The 24628-nt window shown below is 33.0% G+C and overlaps 1 protein-coding gene across 1 annotated transcript in view; it reads left to right on the top strand.

Annotated features, from left to right (window-relative positions):
* Positions 1–15597: 15597 nt before the first annotated feature.
* LOC141347615 (replication termination factor 2-like) overlaps positions 15598–24628 on the top strand; it is a 28141-nt gene continuing 19110 nt past the window's right edge. The window contains exons 1-5 of the mRNA XM_073852603.1: positions 15598–15750; positions 19227–19321; positions 19928–20021; positions 22604–22743; positions 24084–24162. Coding sequence (XP_073708704.1) covers positions 15682–15750; positions 19227–19321; positions 19928–20021; positions 22604–22743; positions 24084–24162 — 477 coding nt within the window. The 5' untranslated portion in view covers positions 15598–15681. The remainder of the gene's footprint in view (positions 15751–19226; positions 19322–19927; positions 20022–22603; positions 22744–24083; positions 24163–24628) is intronic.

Here is a 24628-nt window from a genome sequence, read left to right as displayed (position 1 = left end):
GGCCTGTTTTTTGCTGAAAAGCACCTATAATAATATTGTAATATATATGGCTATAACTTGCTTGGGGAATGTTATATATAGACAAAATTTTATTTGGAAAGGTAAAACAACTAAATACAAATTTTTAAAGAAAAAAAAATCCAAACTTCAGGAGTTTTTGTTTGAGTAGGGGAGAGCGGGGTAAGTTGTCACACTGTTCATAACTCCTACACTAGAAGCTCTATCTCAAAAATGAAATAGTCACTTTGTGTGACTTCTTCTTCTATAGTCAACCTCTTGTTCACATGTGGTCAAGACTGCTCTAATCTGAGGTGAGCACAATTTGTTTTGTTTTTTGACCTAAAAAGTAAAAGAAAATCACTTAACATTTTCTTCAGTACAACTTTTTAAGGTATAGATGTTAAAATGTATTATTTTGCACAAAATAGAAGAGACAGTAACGTGTCTTTTGATACTTTAGCTGACGTGCTATGTTGAGCTAACCCTGACATTTAGCCAACATTAGCATACATGTCAGTTTGGGGCAAGTTGTTTAATTGACTTTGGGGAAAGTCGTCACATGTGACAACTTGCCCCAGTACAAATACATGCTCAAAAAACAAATGTGCCCATGATGCTTGCACCTCAGGCCAGACAATTGATGTGTGCCAGAATTGTGACTCTGAAGATGAGTCTGATTAATCAGATACAGGGCATCTGTTTTGTTCAGAGGTTAAACATATTAAGTTAAGCGAGTTATTTGCAGCATTCCATTTAGTTATCATTGATTTATGTGCAAGCCAGAGAACATTTGAGTTTAAAGTTCAAAGTAAAGTTGTCTTGCCACTTAATGTTTTGATTGAAATGTGTATTGGATTGAAATAATAGTTTTTTTTTTTCCAAATTCTCTAGGCATAATTGTTCATATTTCCAGTTTTGGTTTGAATTTAACAATTAAAATCAACAATCACAATTAAGCAGTTGTGTTCTTATTTTTAGATAAGCTAGTGTGACAACTTACCTGCCGATGGGGCAAATTGTCACAAGTGCACATTCTCCATTCAACAGTCTACAACTCCGTAATGAGATACGAAAATGTAATGAATACATTATATGTGCCCGAGACTTCCTTCTTTCATTTGGTAAGACATTTATTACATTGTGATGTATGGTGCTCAGTAAAAGTTAGACAGTGTGAAAAGTGTGACAACTTACCCCGCTCTCCCCTACACAGTAAAAAACACCCAATTGTTGCTAGCGTTGTCCTAAAATTCTCTAAATTTTTAGAGAAAACAAAAGGAAAATTGTAATTTTAAATTAGCTAGACATAAAGCTCAATTTCTTATATTTAAAATTATATACAGTACAGACCAAAAGTTTGGACACCTTCTCATTCAGGTGTGTCCAAACTTTTGGTCTGTACTGTAGATATGAATTCAACTGAAAAAACTTGTGAAAAATATCTTTCAGGTGGTCAAATAGCAAATAGTGGAGCTCTGCAGCCACCTACTGGTAAAAGTTATTTGTAGTTGTTTTTTTTAATACTGGATTTTCCAAAAGATGGGCAAAAATCTTACACTAAACCATGTGAAATTATCCATGTTATCCCCATGAATTAACGTTAGAAATGTGGGCCTTTAATAAAGTGAAATTTACATAAAAAAGCAGTTTTTGTATAAAAACCCATTTAAAAATATTTATTTATTAATTTATATATATTTAAAAAATATCACTAACCCACTGAAAACTGCACAAATGTAGAGTAAAAACTTTAATAAACAGAAAAATATACAGTACAGACCAAAAGTTTGGACACACCTTCTCATTCATTTGAATGAGAAGGTGTGTCCAAACTTTTGGTCTGTACTGTATATGACAATTGATGCTGACTGCTAGAATAGTTCTGAAAAAAAAAAAAAAAAAAGAAATATCCTAGGTCTTTAAGGGTTAATAAAGTGTGATATTTTTCTCTGTGCTTTACATAGGTGGGATCATAGCTAAGATGATGAGAAATGAGAAGTGAGAAAGAATGTCCTCAGAAATGGAAATGCAAGGAAACGTCTCAGATCTTCAGAGCTCTACAGGGAAAGTGTGTGTGTTCAAGCCCCAGAGTGAATAATGATGTGTGTGGTAACACGACATTCATGATTTGCAGATCTCTTCACACTTACGGATCATTAAAGTTCTGAAATATCTCAGTATGTTGGAGTGCTGAAAGTGCGTTTGACCGGCAGGACTAAACGCTGTTGAGCTCATAGCAGCCCACAGACGATTCATCTCACTTTCTGACAACTCAGTACTCACTGCTTGAGTTTGTTTATTTATTGTTTTGTTGTTTATTTTATTTTATTTCTTACAGATATTTTCTTAACTAGTGAATTCAGGGAGGTCCTGAATTTAATTTGCTGCCTTTTTTATTATTGTTTTAGTTCCCTGTATGCGTTAACACCCATTGCAGTAATATGTTTAGTTTTATTCCGAAGTTCGTTAGTTTATTTGATTTGATTAGTTTTTATTTTATTTTATTGTAATGCCATACTTTGGGCTGACTCTCTGTGATAATTTCATATTTTAATAAGTAATATTTTGTTGTTGAATAGTGAATCCTGGGAGGTCCTGAAATTTAATTTGATGCCATCTATTTTTTTTTCCTTATTTTTGTTTCTCTGAAATGTGTCAGCGTTAACACCCGGCGCAGTAATGTTTTTATTTTTTTATTCAAAAACTTAAGTTTGAATTAGATACTGTTCCTGCATAAAAAACAGGACTGACTTAATAAATAAATCAATTAATATTTGTTATTTTTGTTTATTTAATTTTTATTAGTAGTATTTTATCTGAAACCGTATTCTTTTGTATTTGATGCTGTTACTGCATAACAAGGCAACTTAAAAAATAATAATAGTAAATATTTGTTGAGTAAATAAATAAAACAAGAAAAAAAATCATAGTATTTTTATTAAGTTGGCAACTTACTGAAATGCTATTTAACTTAATATTCTTCTTCTTCTTCTGAGACTAAAGTTTCTGACTGCTACTCCTCCTAAAACTTTAACTCCAAACTCAGCCCAGATCTTCAGACTGATCTGACTCCAGTTGCTATATCTTTTTTGACTGACAGCACTTAAGGTTTTCCTAAAAATAACGACTAAAACTGGGAAAAATCCATTACATTGACGGAATGTTCAGATGAGCTAAGACTATTCAAACTCCAACTAACTTGCTAATTATGCTAGAAACTTTGCTAGTAACATGCTAATCATGTTAGTAACATGCTAGTAACTGACTTATCATGTTAACAACATGCTAGTAACATGTTAATTATGGTAACAACATGCTAGCAACATGCTGATCGTAATAAAATCGTGCTAGCAACATGCTAATAATGCTAGGACCATGTTAACATGCTGGTAACATGCTAATGTTAGTAACATGCTAGTAACTGACTTATCATGTTAACAACATGCTAGTAACATGTTAATTATGATAACAACATGCTAGCAACATGCTGATCATGATAAAATCGTGCTAGCAACATGCTAATCATGCTAGAAACATGATAATTAACTGCTAATCATGCTAGAATCATTCTAACATGCTAGTAAAATGCTAATTATGTTATAAACATGCTAGCAACAGGCTAGTAACATGTTAATCATGATAAATTCATGTTACCAACCTGCTAGTAACATGCTAATCATGCCTGAAAAATGCTAATTAATTGCTAATCATGCTAACATGCTAGTAACATGCTAATCATGTTAGAAACATGCTAGCAACAGGCTAGTAACATGTTAATCATGCTAGTAACATGTTAGTAACAGACTAATCATGCTAACAAAATGCTAGTAACATGTTAGAATCATGCTAACATGCTAGTAAAATGCTATTCATGTAAAATCATGTTAGCAACATGCTAGTAACATGTTAATCATGCTAGAATCATGCTACAACATGCTAGTAACATACTAGTCATGTTAGAAACATGCTAGCTACAGACTAGTCACATGTTAATCATGATAGTAACATGTTAGTAACTGACTAATCATGCTAACATGCTAGTGATATGCTAATCATGTTAGAAACATGCTAGCAACTGACTAATCATGTTAACAACATGCTAGTAACATGCTAATTATGCTAACAAAATGCTAGCAAAATACTGATCATGATAATATCGTGCTAGCAACATGCTAGTAACGTGCTAATATTGGTAGCAACATGCTAGTAACTTGCAAATGATGCTAAAACATGCTAGCAACATGCTATATAACATGTCAATTGTAATAAAATAATGCAAGCAACATACTAGTAACATGCTAATCATGTTACAATCATGCTACAACATGCTAGTAACTTGCAAATGATGCAAGCAATATGCTAGTAACATGCTAATCATGCTAGTAACATGCTAGTAACGGACTAATCATGTTAACAACATGCTAGTAACATGCTAATTATGGTAACAAAATGCTAGCAACATGCTGGCCATGATAAAATCGTGCTAGCAACATGGTAGTAACGTGCTAATAATGGTAGCAACATGCTAGTAACTTGCAAATGATGCTAAAACATGCTAGCAACATGCTAATAACATGCTAATTGTAATAAAATAATGCAAGCAATATGCTAGTAACATGCTAATCATGCTAGAAACCTGCTAACAACACACTAGTAACATGTTAATCGTGCTGTAAACATGCTAGTAACTTGCCATCTGTCTATCTATATATCTATCAAACTTTGTCTTGACAAGCTTTTTTATCTAGTTTAATTTGTTGATTTGTTTTTTATATAAAACCTCAGTTTGAGTTTGATGCTGTCCCTGAATAACAAGGCAACAATAAATAAATAAATAAATAAATTTTAATAAATAAAAAAGAATTGATTAATGACTTTATTGACTTCTAAAGAATAGTTATCTTGGGTGACTGGAGGAAGTGTCTCTGCTTTATCTATATGATGCACAGACAGCTGCTTGAATATCTTCAATCTCCTCTCTCCAGCAGGTCTCCTTATCTGGTCTAATGAAGCCGTCCGCGGGGCAAGCGAGCACAGGCCTGACCTCCAGCGATCCCTCCTCACCTCATCAAGCTCTCACTCATCTGGAGCAACAGCCGCCTCTGGCCAGCACAGGTGAACTGCTTAAATCAGCTTTAACAGACTGATGACTAACCAGCCAAGATGAATGGTGTGGGAAAGTGAGAGGATGTGACATTTATAGGCTCAAAGGCCCGAGCACTCCACAAAGAAAACAGAAAGAGGAGGAGGGGAAATATGAAAAAAGTGGATGGTGAATGCGGGAGCAGTAAAATGTGACGTGTACTGAGGCTGCATCGCTGTGAATGTGGACTGATGTCCACCTTGTGGCTGTTCTTTTTTAATGGCTTTATTTAACTTTATCTCAAAATTCTTCTAAAAAAATTAACTCTGATACAAATTAGTCAATAGTTATCATACAGTAAGAGAACTGAGCAGCTCAGATAATTTGATCTTGGAAAAATTTCATGAGAAATGTGACCACAAAACCAGTCTTAAGTATCACAGATATATTTGTAGCAATAGCCAAAAATACATTGTATGGGTTAAAATTATTACATTTTCTTTTATGCCAAAAAACATTAGGATATTAAGTAAAGTTCATGTTCCATGAAGATATTTTGTAAATGTCCTACCGTAAATATATCAAAACTTAATTTTTGATTGGTAATATGCATTGCTTAGAACTTAATTTGAACAACTTTAAAGGCGATTTTTTTCAATATTTAGTTTTTTTTTTGCACCCGCAGATTCCAGTTTTTCAAATAGTTCATATCCTAACAAACCATATCAATGGAAAGCTTATTTATTCAACTCAATTTCATAAAAATGACCCTTATGACTGGTTTTGTGGTTCAAATGTGTTTGTGTATATACAGTACGTGTGTGTGTGTTTATATCTTTCTCTTTTTTAAAGAAAGAAAGTCACAATTGCAAGATATATATTGTCAGAATGGTGAGATAGTGTCACAATTACTTTTTTATTTAACTGCAAATTTTTATCTTACAATTCTGTAATTTTTCCTCATATTTTTTTCTCCTCAATTTAAAAAAATGAACAAAATATAAAATTCTGAGAAGAAAAGCCAGAAGAAAAGTTGAGAAAAAACTAGCATTTGAAAGAAAAAAGTCAGAATCGTGCAATTGTGCAAAAAAAAATCACAATTACCATTTTTATTAATTTTTATCATTTAATTGTAACATTTTATCTCACAATTCTGTCTTTTTTTCTTGCATTTGTTTTCTCATCAATTTTAAAAATAAGCAAAATTTAAGAAAAACACATTTATTATTTTTTAAATTAAATTTCAGCTTTTTATCTCTCAATTCTGTCTTTTTTCTTGCATTTGTTTTCTCGTCAATTTTAAAAATAAGCAAAATATAAGAAAACTGATGTCAGAATGATGAAATAAAAAGTCGAAATTACCATTTTTCTTGATTTATTCTGTAGCAGAAAAAACACAGAAGTGTGAGGTGTATAACCTTTTAATTCAAAGGGAAAAATTCTGAGACATAAACAGAAAAAAGTCAGAATTTGCGATAAAAAATATCACGATTACCATTTTTATATATTTTTTTTATTTCAACTTTTTATTCTACAACTCTGTCTTTTTTTCTTTCATTTGTTTTCTCATCAATTTTAAAAAATAAGCAAAATATAAGAAAACTTTAATATCAGAATGATGAAATAAAAAGTAAAAATTACCATTTTTATTATTAATTTATTCTGTAGCAAAAAAAAAAAACTTCAGAAGTGTAAGGTGTATAACCTCGTAATTCAAGACATAAACAGAAAAAAGTCAGAATTGTGGGCAATTACCATTTTTTTTTAATTGAATTTCTACTTTTTATCTCACAATTCTGTCTTTTTTTCGAATTGCTGTCTTGTTTTTGTGTCAGTTTTAAAAATAACAAAATATAAGAAAGAGCTAAAGTCAGAATGGTGAAATAAAAAGTTAAAATGCCCATTTTTATTATTTATTTATTCTGTAGCCAAAAAAAAAAAAACATTAGAAGTGTAAGGTGTATAACCTCATAATTCAAAGGAAACAATTAAATAAACAGAAAAAAGTCAGAATTGTGCAATAAAAATATCACAATTAGAATTTTTATTTTTATTATTTTTTTAATTTCAACTTTTTGTCTTAAAATTGTCTTTTTTTTTCTTGCATTTGTTTTCTCATCAATTAAAAAAAGCAAAATATAAGAAAACTCTAAGGTCAGAATGATGAAATAAAAAGTTGAAATTACCATTTTTATTATTAATTTATTCTGTAGCAAAAAACAAAACAAAACAACAAAACTTCAGAAGTGTAAGGTGTATAACCTCATAATTCAAGACATAAACAGAAAAAAGTCAGAATTGTGCACAATTACCATTTTTATAATTTTTTATTGAATTTCAACGTTTTATCTCACAATTCTGTCTTTTTTTTAAATTGTGTCAGAATGGTGAAATAAAAAGTTAAAATGCCCATTTTTATTATTTATTTATTCTGTAGCAAAAAAAAAAAAAAAAATCAGAAGTGTGAGATATAACCTAGTAATTGAGAGAAAAAAAAATCTGAGATATAAACAGAAAAAAAAATCAGAATGTGATAAAAAGATATTCTATGGCGGAAATGAGCTTCCATAGCACTGAAATCTGCCAATATAAATGTGAAATGAAGAAACACTGATAAGGACAAATCTAAAGTTTAGTTCCTTGCAGTGTTGCTTTTGGCTTTTTCATTATGGCTACTATAAGACACTTTTTCCTTTTTATTTACTTTTTTCAATCTTTATTTTTCCATTTTCTATTCTATTTTCTAAGCTTCTTTGGAACAGTGTAAAAAACACTGACACAACAGAAGTCAACAAACAGCATTGGATCAGTGTGCTCATCTGGTTAATGTCTGTTGGGGGAGAAAAGTGTTTCCCAGCTTTCAAAATGTATTTATTTGTTAAATATGATGGTAGAAAAAGGCTGTTTTTGAATGAGAGCATTGAATAGGAAATGCACTGACAAAGATTAATTTAGTATTTTACCTGAAAATGCATTAAGCTTTTATAAAAAGGCTGTTAATAGTATACATATGCAGTATGTTATTGTACTTCTGTTTCTCTCTCTCTCAGTTCTAGACGGTCTGCTACTGATGATCTTCCTCGTGTGAGCTACTCTCCACTCTGCTAATTTATTGACAGCCTTTAAAAATATTTACCCGTACACTTCCTCTTCCCAGTGGGCGCCTGGCCCATAATCCTCCTGGCCCTTTATTAGATCATTTGTCAAAGCCCAGAGCTCTTTACTTGTCTTCTCTTTCTTTCTGGCCCCTCCTTCCCGTTGCTCTCCTCTCGTCTTCTCTCCTGTGAGAGAGCTGTTGTGTAACGGCCTTTGGTGGTTTAACTCCTGCCTCCTTCTTCTTTTAAAAGAAACATTTACAGCTGATTAGTCTGTGCTGTAAAGACAGAACCGGTCCTGAGAGGAACGTGGTGAAATGTTTCTGCAAGACTAGACGCTCAACGTTATGAGAAACACATGGAAAGAAAGAAAGACAGAAAGATTGCTGCAAACATTACGAATATTGGAAAAAACTGAGGCTGAGCTGCCTAACTAGATGGCATCATTGACTATAATGAAAAAACGTAATGTATGCTGCTTGTATGTATGGTCAAAAAAACTAAACAAGAAAATGTGGTCTTTGTGAAGTCTTTGTCTTAATGCAAACAAACAAGCAAGTAAATAAATAAATAAATAAATAACAGAATATGTTTATAAGTATAAAAAATAAATGTATCATTTATTTATTTATTTATTACATATCTTTTTTACCTAATAGGCATAATGTAAACTACATTTTGTTTATGAAAATGAAATTTAATATAATTCTTTATTTTGTGTGTGTGTGTGTGTGTGTGTGTGTGTGTGTGTGTGTGTGTGTGTGTGTGTGTGTGTGTGTGTATATATGTGACAAAAGTTATTTTACATTTATATTTGTACATTTTATTCAATATATATATTTTAAAAATAAAATAAATGTCAAAATAATTTAACAGTAATGTTTTATTTTTTATTTATGATTAACACTATCACAAATAATAATATTAATAATAATAATAAATAATAATTTGTATATTGTGAAATTCTAAATATTACAGTATTTATTAATATTACATAAATATTAAAATATTAAATATATTAAAATATATTATATTAAATATTAAAATATTAATTCTAAATATTCTAATAACATTATCACAAATAATAATAATAATAATAATAATAATATATATATATATATATATATATATATATATATATATATATATATATATATATATATATGTATATATGTATGTGTGTGTGTGTGTGTGTGTGTGTGTGTGTGTGTGTGTGTTTTCTTCCAAAGTTATTTTACTGTTAAATTTTTTTATTTTATTAATATTTTTTGTTAAATAAAATAAATAACAAATAATTATACAGTATTTTTTTATTTGTGATTAACACTATCACAAATAATAATAATAATAATTTGTAAATTCTAATATTTTAATAAATATTCTATTTTTATTACCACTATCACAAATAATAATAATAATAATAATAATTTGTAATTTTGTCATAAATTGTTATTTTGCTTTTGCATTTGCAAATGCTACTTTTGATTTTTATATTTTATTAATTTTATATTTTACAATTTAACAATATTGTTTTATTACTTTAATTTGTGATTAACACTATCACAAATTATTATTATTTATTATTATTATTATTATTATTATTATTTATTTATTTTTGGAAAATGTAGAACTCATTGCGCAAGATGATGAAAGACCAAAAATGATGTTTTGACGGATGTGGCATGCCAACCAACAAATAAAAATGAGCTCAGATGAGTGCATGTGAGCGCCCTCTCAAGGCAGCTTATTAGGTTTTTGGAACAAAACGATAGTTTCATTTGTTCAAGACACCATAGTAAACAGAGTAAAGTCTGATTGTTTTGAGTGTGTTTGTCCAATATACAACATCTAAAACACCTGGACATTCTCAAACAAGCATTTCTCTCAACAATTAGCGTAAAATGCCGTCCATGATTTCCCTCTCAGTCTGAGTGCAAGTGGAAAAGCGAAGCAGTGCAGCTCATTGATATGCAGAAGCACGCGGCTCAGACAGGGAGTGCTGTTATTGTTGGGGTGCACGGAGAGGAGGTCTGGCACGGCCTTCCACACGCCAGCGGCTCTGCGCATGTCTGCACCAGTCTGAAACACGCACACACACGCTCGCCCCGGCCACAGGTATGTCCCCGGCTTGGTGGGTAACCCCTACCCGGCCAAAGAGCTGTCAGAAACCCTCTGCTCTCCCGTCAGCCTAACTAGAGTGGAAAAGGCCCGAGCGGCCGGTGAGGAGTTGGGGGTTGAACATCGATGCTCTTTCAGACGGTTGGGTTTCCCTCTGTATTTCAGGCTTCAGGCGCCCTATATTAGCCAATTACAGATACGCCGCTGCAGTGGAAACAGCGCTTTTGCAAAGACAGACAAATTGCAATTTAGTCTTGATGAGGGAAAATTGGTGCAAGCGTTCATCATTCGTATGGGTATCATATTTGTTGGAAATGTCTGCTGTGGGCGTTCCCGTTTTGGTGATACTAAATAATCTGGAAAATTTTAATGACTGGACTACGTTACCCACAGTGCACCAGGATCCAACAGATGGTAAAGTGATGCTTTGGAAGCATGCAATCTAATTGAGATTTTGGACGTTTTGACTGTTGAGGATCTGGAGAAAATAGGAACTTTGCAAAAGTGAGTTTTGAGGGAAGAAAGATGAGGGTGGAATGATGTTTAAAGCCTCTTCGTTATTTAGTTTTTCCATCTCAAACCTTGGAAACTTGGATAATTATGTGGAATTGTCTATGAATTGTTCTTTTGTCGTGATTTGACATTATTTCAACTTAAGGCAAGACACCGCTGAATACAAAAATGAACTTTTTATCTCACAATTCTGATTTCTTTCTTGCAGTTTTAAGTTTACATCTCAAATTTCTGATATTTTGTCTGGCAATTGCTAGTTTATGTCACAATTCTGAGAATAGAAATCAGAACTGTGAGATATAAACTTGCAATTGCAAGTTCTAAAGACTATTTTCTTACATTGCGAGCTTGCATATCTCATAATTCTCAGAACTAAATTAAACAAGAATTTGGAATATTCAATATACAAATTCAATGTACAAATGATATAATGTTTCTATTCTGGAAATGTATGCACATTTATTCATAATGAAATAGGTAATGTATCATTTGCATACTCTTAGGAAACAAAAATATATAGATACTGGAACATATAATGCAATATATTAAATAATACTTTTCCATTTGTGACCCTGAACCACAAAACCAGTCTTAAATAGCACAGGTATATTTGTAGCAATAGCTAAAAATACATTTTTCTTTTATGCCAAAAACCATTCATGTTCCATGAAGATATTTTGTAAATTTCCTACCATAAATATATCAAAACTTAATTTTTGATTAGTAATATACATTGTTAAGAAATTCATTTTGACAACTTTAAAGTCGATTTTCTAAATATTTTGATTATTTTGCACCCTCAGATTACAGATTTTCAGATAGTTTATCTTGGCCAAATATCGTCCTATCCCAACATTAATGGAAAGCTTATTTATTTAGCTTTCATGATGTATAAATCTTAAAAAAAAAAAAAAAAACATATGGCTTTTTAATGTAAGTCTGTGGGGGTTTAGTACATTTTTTGGTTGTAAAGATTAGTAAGAATTACTAATATTAATTGTACATGATTCATAGGAAATTGAGTCTGTAGTAATGATCACTTTCTGGAGCAAATTATAGTGACTGCGGTTTAATGACCTCCTTAAAAATCCACAAATATTTAAAAAATTGCCATAATAGCTGACAAATTGGCTCAGTACTTCACTTATCCAGGTGCATTCAGAGGAAATAAGGCGCAGAAAGCCTTTCGTTTTAAAAGTGTCTGCCGTGAAATGCACATGGCCCTCCATATTTTGATGGACTACTTCTTGAAACTCAATCAAGATATGCTTTCCCCTCCCTGAACGCACTATGAGGCTTATTATTTTAACCCCGAATGCGCTGTATGATGTCTATACCGTATCTGCCGGCCAAGATTTCTTCGCTTCCTGCTTAAGCATGAAAAAAAAAAAAAATCAACATTCCTCTGGGTTCCCGATTTTGGCCTGCTTGAAGCAGCAAGAAGACTTGTGGAGTCAGGATGGGACGCAGCCAGTACAAACACTGTGATGCCTGGCCAATTAGACATGCTAAATGCATTTGATTCAGTGCCCTGTGAACCCTGGTGTGTTCAATTAAACACGCCTCATCTCAACGCGCTCGTTCAACCTGATTAAGATAAATGCTTCAATCGCACGAATGGGGCGTGTAGATTCTCTTGAAAGGCACTTTGCTTGATAATATTGAGGCTCATCCACATAGTAGCTGTATATTTACGTGAAATAACAATTTGTTTTGTTTTGTTTTGTTTTGCATGCAACAAACAGCAATTTTAAAAAGCATTCAAAACTCTAGGTTCGGTAATTTTTTTTTTTTATGTTTTTGAAGGAAGTTTCTGATGTTCAACAAGGCTGCATTTATTTAATAAAAAATAGAGTAAAAATAGTAATACTGTGAAATATTATTACCATTTCAAATAATTGTTTTCTATTTGAATCTATTTTAAAATGTAATTTATTTCTGTGTTGCAAATCTGAATTTTCAGCATCATTACTCCAGTCTTCAGTGTCATGTGATCCTTCAGAAATCATTCTAATATGATTTAATTAATATAAATTATTCAGTATTCAGTCTTTTCTGTCACCTTTGTTAGTTTAATGCATCCTTGTGTTCATTTATTCCAAACAAACAAAGAATAATTTACTAATCCCAAACTTTTGAATGGCAGTGCTTGCTTAAAATAGACTGCAAACATGTCTGATATAGAGTGATCAGTCACATGATGCATTATAGTTTAGGTGATTTGATCAAAACAAGTCTGAGATTAATTGGGATGCGAATGGAAAATTCTTTCCAGGTATGTTAGAATTTCTTGGATCCAAAGAAACTCTTAAGCTTTGATAAGAGATTCTTCAATATTTTTTGGTGTTTGGAATAGCATGCACAACAAAACCAGGAACATGCCTAAGAAAGCGCATGAGGTCAGTTTTGATTTTATGTTGACTTGAAGCTAAACTCAATTTAAAGGGTAAATGTAGTGGCAATTAAATTGAGATAAATGGCTGTACTTTTCCGTGCGCGCTCAGACGTGAGTCTAAGAGAGTGAAATTGTTTATTAAAGCTTGAGAGCGCAAGAAAACGCATATGGATCCGCACCACTGTGTTGAAAGACACTTTAAAGTATTTGAAAGAGTGTACTAACAGATTAGAGCACTCCTTGATCTAATGAAAATCCATATTGCAAAACATTTAGCCATGAGAGAGGCATACGTAATCTAATAAGACACGTAACACAATTTCTGAATTACTGGTAGAGCAAATAGATAATGGAGATGAACTATATGGGCCTTATTGGATAATGTCAAACTAAATTAAAATGTACCCATGCATATTCTCATATTCATTACTATTACTCCTCGTATTAGAAATATTAACACACACTGGCATTAACACAGACTTAACCACCATGCACTGTAATAAATTATACAGCCACAGTCGTACTTTACATACCGCTGCACAATCTAATGGTCACTCCAATGTGCACGTCAATGTTAAACCAATCAGTCGTTCCTGAAGGCACAGGAAATAGACTTTATTAGCACTCACCTCCTCTCCTAAGACAACTTTTAGCTCTCATCCACACAATTAGACTAAGTGGCCTGTCACTGACCATTTCGATTCATATTCATTGTCCACAGCGTCAGGATTACCATGAAAATGCTGAAGGTCCATCCGACTGCAACATGGACATGTCTGGCTGTACACTCATGTGACCTCAGACCTCAGTCGCTCAAGCCATTCCTAAAAGACAAGGGATGAAATAGGTAACTTACCATACATTAAATGCCTTTTCAAGCTTGTTGTAGTACACATTTCTCTTACAAAGGGAACTGTGGTGGTACAGTGATATTAGATGGAAAAGACCTACTATTGATATCATGGTACTGAATGATCACTTTATGAGTTCATGCTCATAAAACATGGTATTACCATAGTACAGATGTAGCCTACAAAATACACATTTATGAAAAAATAGAGCTTATATATTTCAAATATATTTATACACACACAGTACCATATATTTTATCACATGCACATCTTTTTTTTTTATAAAGTGAATATAAAATTGCTGGCATTATGATATATTAAGTAAATATATTGTCACATTTTTCACCTTGTGCACAGTATTATTCGATATATTGTTAACACAATATATTATTCTATATATTTTCAATATACATTTAATACTTTAATATTTTGATTGTCAACATATACCAGTCATCTTCTAGGCTCTAGATATGGTTAACATATGAAATAGCTCTACATATGGCTTTTTAATTTACTACTCTACTCTACTCTTTTGTTCATTTTTGTGTACAATAAATACCGCCACAATGTAAGCTTTTTTGGGGGCCCTTGGGCAGCTAAGTCATAAAGTAGATTCAGACATATACCATGTTTTTATATATGTAGCCTGCCTTTCCAGCTACCAAAATATGTTCTAAGAACGTTCTGCCAAAATTAAGTTATGGAAATTTTATTTCTGAATGTTCTCTGATCATTTATAAATGTTTAAACAATGCTTAAAGACAACATTAAGGGGGGAAAAAACTATTTTACTGTTTTTCAAACATTATGGGAATTGTTTTTGAATGTTCTTTAACCCATCTTTGAGGAATGTCTAATTAAAATGTCTCAGAAAAACGCTTACGTTTTGAGAACGTATACCATGTTTTTATATATGTAGCCTGCCTTTCCAGCTACCAAAATATGTTCTAAGAACGTTCTGCCAAAATTAAGTTATGGAAATTTTATTTCTGAATGTTCTCTGATCATTTATAAATGTTTAAACAATGCTTAAAGACAACATTAAGGGGGGAAAAAATCTATTTTACTGTTTTTCAAACATTATGGGAATTGTTTTTGAATGTTCTTTAACCCATCTTTGAGGAATGTCTAATTAAAATGTCTCAGAAAAACGCTTACGTTTTGAGAACGTTATTAAAGAGCAGATAACTGCACGTTCTGTTTAGAAAACGTTTCCTGTTGGCTGGCTGGGAAGTACCTTGGAGTACCACGTGAAATCAATGTTTCGTAGTGTTTTGTGTCAAGATGAATAACTGAAGAACAATATTTCTGAACGTATTGTTTTTATGATTCTATTTTAGTCATTTAATTGTGAACTCATTATTCACTTCAGTAATTTCTTCTCAGCTACGCGATTTGATTTCGCCTCGTTATAACTCAGTATCGATCTCCATCTGGTGGTTTGTGTTTAAAACAGCATCTAATCGACATGCAATGTTTAAACTGCTCTGTAGGTGGCAGCATCTAAAAAATAAATGCTAAGTCGCTGCTGACGCTCTTCACTGAAGCTCCTCGGTTGTTTACAGTTTTACCATTTAGCTTCCGCTCAAGTTTTCTCAGTAAAATCGTTTAAATCTTATTTCCACCATGGGATGCGACGGAGGAACCATTCCTAAAAGACACGAACTGGTTAAAGGACCGAAAAAGGTTGAAAAGGTAAAGACGTTGCGCTAAATGCGCGATAATTCTCATAAACCTGATGAAATTAGCTTGTAGCTTCTTAGCATCTCAATGTTTTTAGCTACTGTAGAATTTCAATAACGTACAGTTCATATGTACAATATACTTTATTTTCTGTGGATATAACATACATACTATAGTAACGTTACTTTGAAATACACCCTGCATACTGAAATGTAAATGTTTATATCATGGTAACGTTACATGTGTTTTAGTACCATGGCATCACAGTATTACCATTTTTACTTGGGAGTACCATGGTGTTTCTTGAAATTCTATTGAGTTTTATTAAAGTGTCATAGTGTGTGAGCATTTTAACGAAACAGCACCGTCCTAAATAAACTACAACGATTTTCTGTATTTGCGTATTCATAAGCGCAAGCGAAAAGTACAGATATTTTTGTAAGGGTTTATAATATGCACAGAAATACACTGAGGTTCACAAGTAAATGGCAACTGTGTACATAAAAATAAATGTACACAAATAAAATGTTTCATGTTAAATATTGAAATATCATAGCTTTTCGACCTCGCAAACTTCAAAACATCCATTTATTGAATCTGTGTTAAAGGAGTCATTCACTTTCAGAACAAAAATGTACAGATAATGTACTCACCCCCTTGTCATCCAAGATGTTTGTTTTCTTTCTTTAGTCGTAAGGAAATTATGTTTTTTGAGGAAAACATTTCAGGATTTCTCTCCATATAATGGACTTCTATGGTGCCCCTGAGTTTGAACTTCCAAAATGCAGCTTCAAATGGCTCTAAACGATCACAGCCGTGGAGAGAAGGGTCTTAGCAAAACGATGGGTTATTTTCCCAAACAAATTACAATTTATATACTTTTTAATCTCAAATGCTCGTCTTGTCTGGCTCTGTGTGTACTCTGTATAGAGATTAAAAAGTATATAAATTGTAAATGGTTTTAGAAAATAACCGATCGTTTTGCTTGATAAGACCCTTCTTCCTCGGCTGGGATCGTTTAGAGCCTTTTGAAGCTGCATTTAAACTGCATTTTGGAAGTTCAAACTCGCGGGCACCATAAAAGTCCATTATATGGAGAGAAATCCTGAAATGTTTTCCACAAAAAACATAAATTCTTTACGACTAAAGAAAGAAAGACATGAACTTATTGGATGACAAGGGGTGAGCACATTATCTGTAAATTTTTGTTCTGAAAGCAATCAGCGTCAGGGGTTTGGTGTTGTGGACTTTCGCTCCGCCTCCCTCACATCCCAGCACCAGTAGGAAAGTCCACAACACCAAACCCCTGACGCTGATTGGTTGGAACACTGTTTGATTATCTGTGGAATAGTTGATAGCGCCGATTGTTTTTTTGGCATATCTCGGACCCTAGGCTGACCAGAGAGACGCGTTTTTTTCACAGACAATTTATGGGGCAGGCAGCGAGCGGATCGTGAAGAAAGGTCAGCTGAAATTGACACTTTATGTTTTAGGCTAGAAATCGCTGATACAACCTTTAAGCTTTGATAAAAGATTATACAATTTTTTTTAATGTTTGGTATAACAATACACGTGAGGTCAGTTGCACACAAATAAAATGCACACAAAAAAAATGTTAAATATTGAAATATCATGTATTTTCGACCTCGCAAACATCACAACATCCATTTATTGAATCTTTTTGATTCCTCCAAAAGAATTTGATAAAGTAGTTAAAGCAATTTCACCTGGTTTAATTCACCTTGTTAAAAGACACTTTATTTAATCCAAGGAGTTCAGTTGTTACTCAGTATACTTTGCTATTATAGTTCAACTGGACGTCCTTGGTTGGCGATATAGACTGGAAAAGATCCTGGCTTTTACCTGGGAAATATTGTATTTCTAAGAAGGCAAAGGAAACACATTTTAAAGTTTTACACATATATCCTGTTAATTCTAATGTTTCTAAACATTTGGACATTGACAGCTCATGTTTTTTTGATTGTCCTTCATCCAAGCAATTTTAGTCTGACCTCATTTATTTGATTCTGCCAAAGTTGTGCAGTCCTTTAGTTTAAAAGACGTTGTTTTTTGTTATAATAATTCTAAAAATAAACCCCTTAATTTTTTTCTTTTATATGGTAAATTTTTCATTCACAAACAAAAATTGGCAAATAGTTCCCCGTCTTATCCCCTTTTTTAAACTAAAACCGCTTCTAAAATCTCTTCATCTTATAAAGAATTTAAAAAAAGACTAAGATTCCTGAAATATTATACAAAGGTATTTAAAGAAAATCCATGTATTTAGATTTAGATCATTTCCTTATACGCGTTTGTTGGAAAATCTTTGTAATATCATTGTAATGTCATTTACATTCTGTTTTTCTGTAACAATTTATTACTAATGTGTATATGTTTGTGTTTGTCATTAATGTTTAATTTTATAATTATTGGTCATTATTTTATAGATTTGTATGTGATCCCTTGGCTATGTTCTTCTTGTACTGTCTGTTCAAACATTAATAATAATAAAAAAAGGTTATGGCCTTTTAACCCCTTAACTGTCACCCCCATTTTTTAAAATAGGCATGAAAGTGCACTATCCAAACTTCAATTGTTGTAATTCATGAACACTTTGGAATACAGATCTAAGGTTGGTCTCTTTTTAAAGAAGACAATCGGCAGATTATTGCAGAAGTGGAATTTTTTCAAAAAAAGAAAGTATCAACAAATTATAGAAGTTTAAATTTACTGTAAACAAAATGCACTGTACAATTTTTATTATATTTGATATAAAATACATATTTTACATAACAGGTTTTAATCTAAATTTGATATCAAATTGAAGCCTCACATCTAAATAAGTTATGTTCCAAATTTGAAGTTGATATGAAAAAAATTAAGGTCCCTGTCAAAGTTTGTTTAGGGCGTTATACCACAAACAGCCACCGGGTGCCATACAAATGCCATATATATTTTTTTCTGTCACAAAAGTCTAAATTTTTCTGAAAATTTTTATTCAATCACAAAATAACCACCAAATATGCAATTCTGAGACACAGAGCTTTCCAATGATATGTTTTTTGTCAAGATTGTAAAAAGTTTTGATTCTAAAAGACCGTAATGCATTTTGTAATATGACACTGCTAAGGGGGAGGAGACCGCAAAATGATTTTAAAGTACCATTTCCATGGTAACGCAATGTCCAATTTCAAAATGGTTTTCACTGGATGATTCTTCAGCTTCTAAGCTTTCAAATGATATATAATTTATGATGGTTACTAAAATATTTGATAGAGAAAAAGGACAACGGAAAAAAGAGCGCCAAGCGTCCCACAGGTGGGACGGTGACAGTTAAGGGGTTAAGAATGCAATTAATATTTGTATTAATTGCACATACTTAAATGCACTGTATTTTTATGGAGAACTCTCATAAACCAGAAATCTTTAATATCTAGTTTTATTATGTTTAATTATTCTAATCTTTTTTTTTTTTTTTTATTCTGCAGGTCGATAAAAATGCAGAGCTTGCTGCCAAATGGAAATATTGTGCGTTGAGTCAGGAGAAGCTAAAGCGGCCTATAGTCGCCTGTGAGCTGGGCAGGTGTGGTATTAAATTATGATCATGTTTTTGCTTATAATAGTGACATATGGCTAGCTGAAGCAGTTGTTATTCATTAATATTTCATATGATAAGCAGGATCATATAATAGGCAGGATCAGATGGTCATAATCACAAAATCAAACCCTTCAGGCTGATACAAGATCTCTGCTTCATGTCATGATCGCCTTTATAAGGGTTTATTTTGACCAGTAATGACTTTCTACCTTACATAACCTCTGTTCTAAAGATTTACCATCATTATTGCATAACAACCAACCATTGTTCAACCTTGGTATTTGAAATAAGATCAGACTAACCACCGTGAATGGATCCTCACGAAAAAGCTCCACAGTTTTCAATAGTATTTGAATGTTTTTTGGATAAGCATCTTTTAATGACCAATAAGAAAGCTGAATTCTCAGCTCTGGTTGGCATATTTTACCATATTTGAATTCACATGTGAAGCATGAATCAATGTGAAAAATCTGTTTGTCTGTATTAAAAATAGTATTCCTGTATATTCTGTGTTATTTAGTATGTGTCTACAACATTTCTGCCATGTTAATAAAATGTTAATATATAGTAAAATAATTTTTCTTCCACCAGACTGTATAATAAAGATGCGATCATTGAGTACTTGTTGGATAAGTCAGCGGAGAGGCCGAACATTGAGGTTGTGACACACATCCGTGGCATCAAGGTCAGTAAACGCAAATTATCATTTCATCAGGTGATATGCCTCCTCATGATGTTTGAACTGTGTGTTTTCAAGTTTTATCATTGAAACTATCTGTACATGCACTCATGCTGTAATTATAATGTGATTTTGGCAATATTGCCATTAAACTTTATTTTATATAAACATTTGATTAAACTGATGCGAATAAGCTCATGAGCTCATTAAAATACACAATTTTCTTGCATTTTTTTATGCTGTCTAGGTGTATGAAATCACTTTTGTAAATTTCATTTAATGCACACCAAAATGGGGCATCACTTTGACCTACATATACAGTCAAGCCTGAAATTATTCATACTCCTGGCAAATTCTGACTTAAAGTTACTTTTATTCAACCAGCAAGTTTTTTTTTTTTTATTAGAAATGACACAGACGTCTCCCAGAAGATAATAAGACGATGTACAAGAGGCATCATTGTGGAAAACAATATTACTCCTCTTTTATTTACATTTGAACAAAAAGTGTAATGTCCAAAATGATTCATACCCTTCTCAATAATCAATAGAAAAGCCTTTATTGGCTATTACAGCAATCAAAACGCTTCCTATAATTGCTGACCAGCTTTTTGCATGTCTCCACTTGTATTTTTGCCCATTCATTTTTAGCGATGAGCTCCAACTCCTTGCCATCACCCTGATCTTTAGCTCCCTCCATAGATTCTCAGTTGGATTTAAGTCAGGATTGGCAGCTGCAAAATGTTAAAGTTTTTTTCCGCTAACCATTTCTTTACCACTTTTGCTGTGTGTTTTGGGTCGTTGTCGTGCTGAAATGTCCACTGGTTTCTCTGCAGACTGCCTGATGTTGTTGATGAGAATTTTGATGTATTGCTCCTTTTTTATGGTGCCGTTTACTGGGATTAGGTTCACTGGTCCACCGGCTGAAAAACACCCCCAAAACATTAGGTTCCCACCACCATGTTTGACAGTGAGGATGGTGTTCTTAGGGTTGAAGGCTGCTTCTTTTTTTACGCCAAATGAAGGCTACATCATTGTGGCCAAACAATTCAATTTTTGTTTCATGTGACCATAAAACAGAAGACCAGAAGTCTTCTTCTTTGTCCAGATGAGCATTTGCAAAGGCCAAGCAGGCTTTTGTGTGCCTTATCTGGAGAAGTGGTGTCCTCCTTGATCTTGTCTGTGGAACCCAGCGGTGTGCAGTGTCCATTGGACTGTCTGCCTTGAGATGTTGCCACCAGCAGAGCCCAGATTCATCAGGATGGCCTTGGTGGTGATCCTTGGATTGTTTTTTACCTCTCTCACTATCCTCCTGGCCAGCACAGGTGTCACTTTTGGCTTCCGACCACGTCCTCTGAGATTTTTCAGTGCGGAATGTCTTGGATTTTTTAATCCATTGCGCAGCCGCAGGTCCTCAATGAGCTGCTTTGTCTTGACTGTCTCTGGCTGTGTCCAAATTCAGGGTCTGCATCCTCCTTAGGATCCTTCCTACCAGGATGAAGGAGGAGGGGTCCTCCGAAGACCGCAAAACCTGGAAGTAGGTGTCTGTGAATTTGGACAGCCTACCCTTCTTTCAGTTCCCTCCCTTACCCGTTGCTCATATCCTGTCGCCTAGCAACCGTGACAGCGCTAAGCAAGAAGTATCTGTACTGCACAAAACAAAAGAACTGCTCTTTCGTCCCTAAAAGCGTTAAAAACAGCTTCAATCACTAACAAGAAATTAGCTGTGTGTAAGGGGATATTCACACAGGCAGTAAGAAAGAAGCTAGTTTACGAAAATGATGTTTTTTAACATATAAACATACAAATGTAAAAAAAAATAAGCTTAACGCTAAAACCAAAGACAACGCCAGTTTTTTTTAAAACTTACGTCATTACTACCGCTCGTTTCGTCCGCCATTATTTGAAAATTCTGGAAGCGCTCTGCCGAAAGGAATTATGGGATAGGTAGGACGGGAAAGGATCCACCAGACCCATCCTTCCAATTCGGGGAAAAGGAGGACGTATTTGTGGGCCGCATTTGAAGGATCCTACGAATTTGGACAGCCTTCGTCACGGCGCTGTGACGTAACATCCTTCAAATGAGTCCTCCAAAGGATGTAGACCCTGAATTTGGACCCAGCCACTAACCAACAGCAGAGAGCTTCTGTTTTTCACCTGTTGATTAAAACAGCTGTTCCCAATGAATCAGGGTAATTTGGATGCTTTAGAACAACTTGGACTATTTGGAATGGTATAGAATTTTGGATTTTCCCATAGACTGTGACAGTTTGCAAAGGGTGTGAATAATTTTGGACATGCCACTTTTTGTTCAAATGTAAATAAAAGCTGAGAAATATTTTTTTCCACAATGATGCCTCTTGTACATCACCTTATTATCTTTTGGGAGAAGCCTGTGTCATTTCCGGTAAAAAAATAAATAAATACGACTGAATAAAAGTAACTTTAAGTCATAATTTGCTTGACAATAGTTTTTATTCATTTTTAGTTTTAGTTTTATCTATTTTAGCACACCAAGTTGTGCAATGAGAAATGTTTGTTTTATTTTATGGTTTTAGTTAACCCTAATAACGCTGGTGTGTTTGACAGGATGTGAAGGAACTGAATCTGACGGATAACCCAGCATGGGAGGGCGAGAGGCACAACATTAAAGGAGACTGTTATGAAGACATGCACTGTGCTATGTTCATCTGTCCTGTGGTTGGTTTGGAGATGAACGGAAAACACAAGTAAGTCCACAGCCGTTCAGCTCATGACCTGCTTTTGAGCACAACTGAATCATGCTTTGATTCTCAGTGTAGCGTACAAAATCAACTTTAAGAAAGCTAATCGTTGGTGGATTTAATGAAAGTCATTGTTATAAGATCAATGATATACATTGTGAGTGTTCAGGAAACTGTTTTAAAAACAAAGCAATACTATTGGTGCACAAATTAAATGCTTTGGCTTTAAAATAATTAAAAATGTAAATAAAGTTTTAGACAGGAAAATTGGTGGTAGTTTGGGTGTATTTTCTCAATATAATTTTCTAATACATAAACTAATAGTCATTGTTAATATGTGACCCTGGACCACAAAACCAGTCTTAAGTCGCTGGGGTATATTTGTAGCAATAGCCAAAAATACATTGCATGGGTCAAAATTTTAGAGTTTTCTTTTATGCCAAAAATCATTAGGAAATTAAGTAAAGATCATGTTCCATGAAGATTTTTTGTAAAATTCCTACTGTAAATATATCAAAATGTAATTTTTGATTTGTAATATGCATTGTTAAGAACCTAATTTGGACAACTTTAAAGGTGATTTTCTGGGTATTTTGATTTTTTTGCACCCTCAGATTCCTGATTTTCAAATAGATGTATCTTGGTCAAATATTGTCCTATCCTAACAAACCATACATCAATAGAAAGCTTATTTATTGAGCTGTCATATGATGTATAAATCTCATTTTTGTAAAATTTTAACTTATGACTGGTTTTGTGGTCCAGGGTCATATATGTGTTGGTTCATCATAATACATTAATCAATATTAATTTATACAACTTGAAACGATAAATGTATCAATATATGTAGAAATTAAGATTAATAAATGAAATAAACGTATTGTTAAAACATTTTGATTATTTTGAAAATATCATTCTGCGAGAGATTTTCTCTGTAATAAGGTTTAAGTTGTTAATATTAGTTAACTACATTAATTGATGTTAATTTCAGCATTTACAAACACATTTTTATCTAATAATGTTCAGACATGTAATGTGTCATTGAAGTGGTTGCTGTATTTTGATGTAAATTAAAAAAAAAATTTATTCTCATATGTAGTCTAATGCAGTAAAAATGTTAAAACGGTTGTTATGAACATAATTTGATACATAGACAATTAGACATACAAAAAAAAACCTATAGATACTCATTTGAAGTGTAAAGCTACCAAGTGGAAAGTATGTGTTCATTTTTCCACACTGAGCATGTTAAATCAATAGTCAAACTGAGATTTTCCTGTTTGTATGAGATGGTTTTTGTGGTAGTAATCACAGCGTTTTTTTTTTTTTTTTTCGTCTGTCTTGAGGTTTTTATACCTGCAGACCTGTGGGTGCGTTTTCTCGGAACGAGCGCTCAAAGAGGTGAAGACCGAAATCTGCCACAAGGTATGTAAAAAGCAATGTTTCTGTTAACGCTCTCATCTTTTCCAATTGTCTTTGCGTAGGTGCTTTATTAAAACAGCTGTATGTTAATAATGTTCCTGAAATCTTAGACCATAAATAACCAGCGGCATAAGCTGCGTTTAAGTCTTTGTTTACTTTATAAAAATTGTCCTCGTGAATTATCTTAGTTAAATATCAATCAAAGGTCAGTGATAATGGTTTACAATAGACCTTAGTGTGTTTTTATTCAGCGTTCAGTTTTTCATAAAGGCTTATGGCTTTTCATAAAGGTTTTGTTTGTAGGCCTGCTTTACATTATTAGTTTTTAGTGGATCTTTTATCTATTTGTTTGCGCTAATGCACGTTCACAGCCTGAAAAATGCTGCTAGTTTTATTCCTAATAATAATAATCATTAGGATTTTCAAAAATGTTTTTGAAAGAAGTCTGTTCTGCTCACCAAGTCTGCTT

Source organism: Garra rufa, chromosome 12, assembly GCF_049309525.1.
Source record: "Garra rufa chromosome 12, GarRuf1.0, whole genome shotgun sequence".
In the NCBI taxonomy this organism is placed as follows: domain Eukaryota; kingdom Metazoa; phylum Chordata; class Actinopteri; order Cypriniformes; family Cyprinidae; genus Garra; species Garra rufa.
The sequence above is the reverse complement of the archived record's forward strand: the minus strand, read 5'-3'. Positions and strand labels throughout refer to the sequence as shown.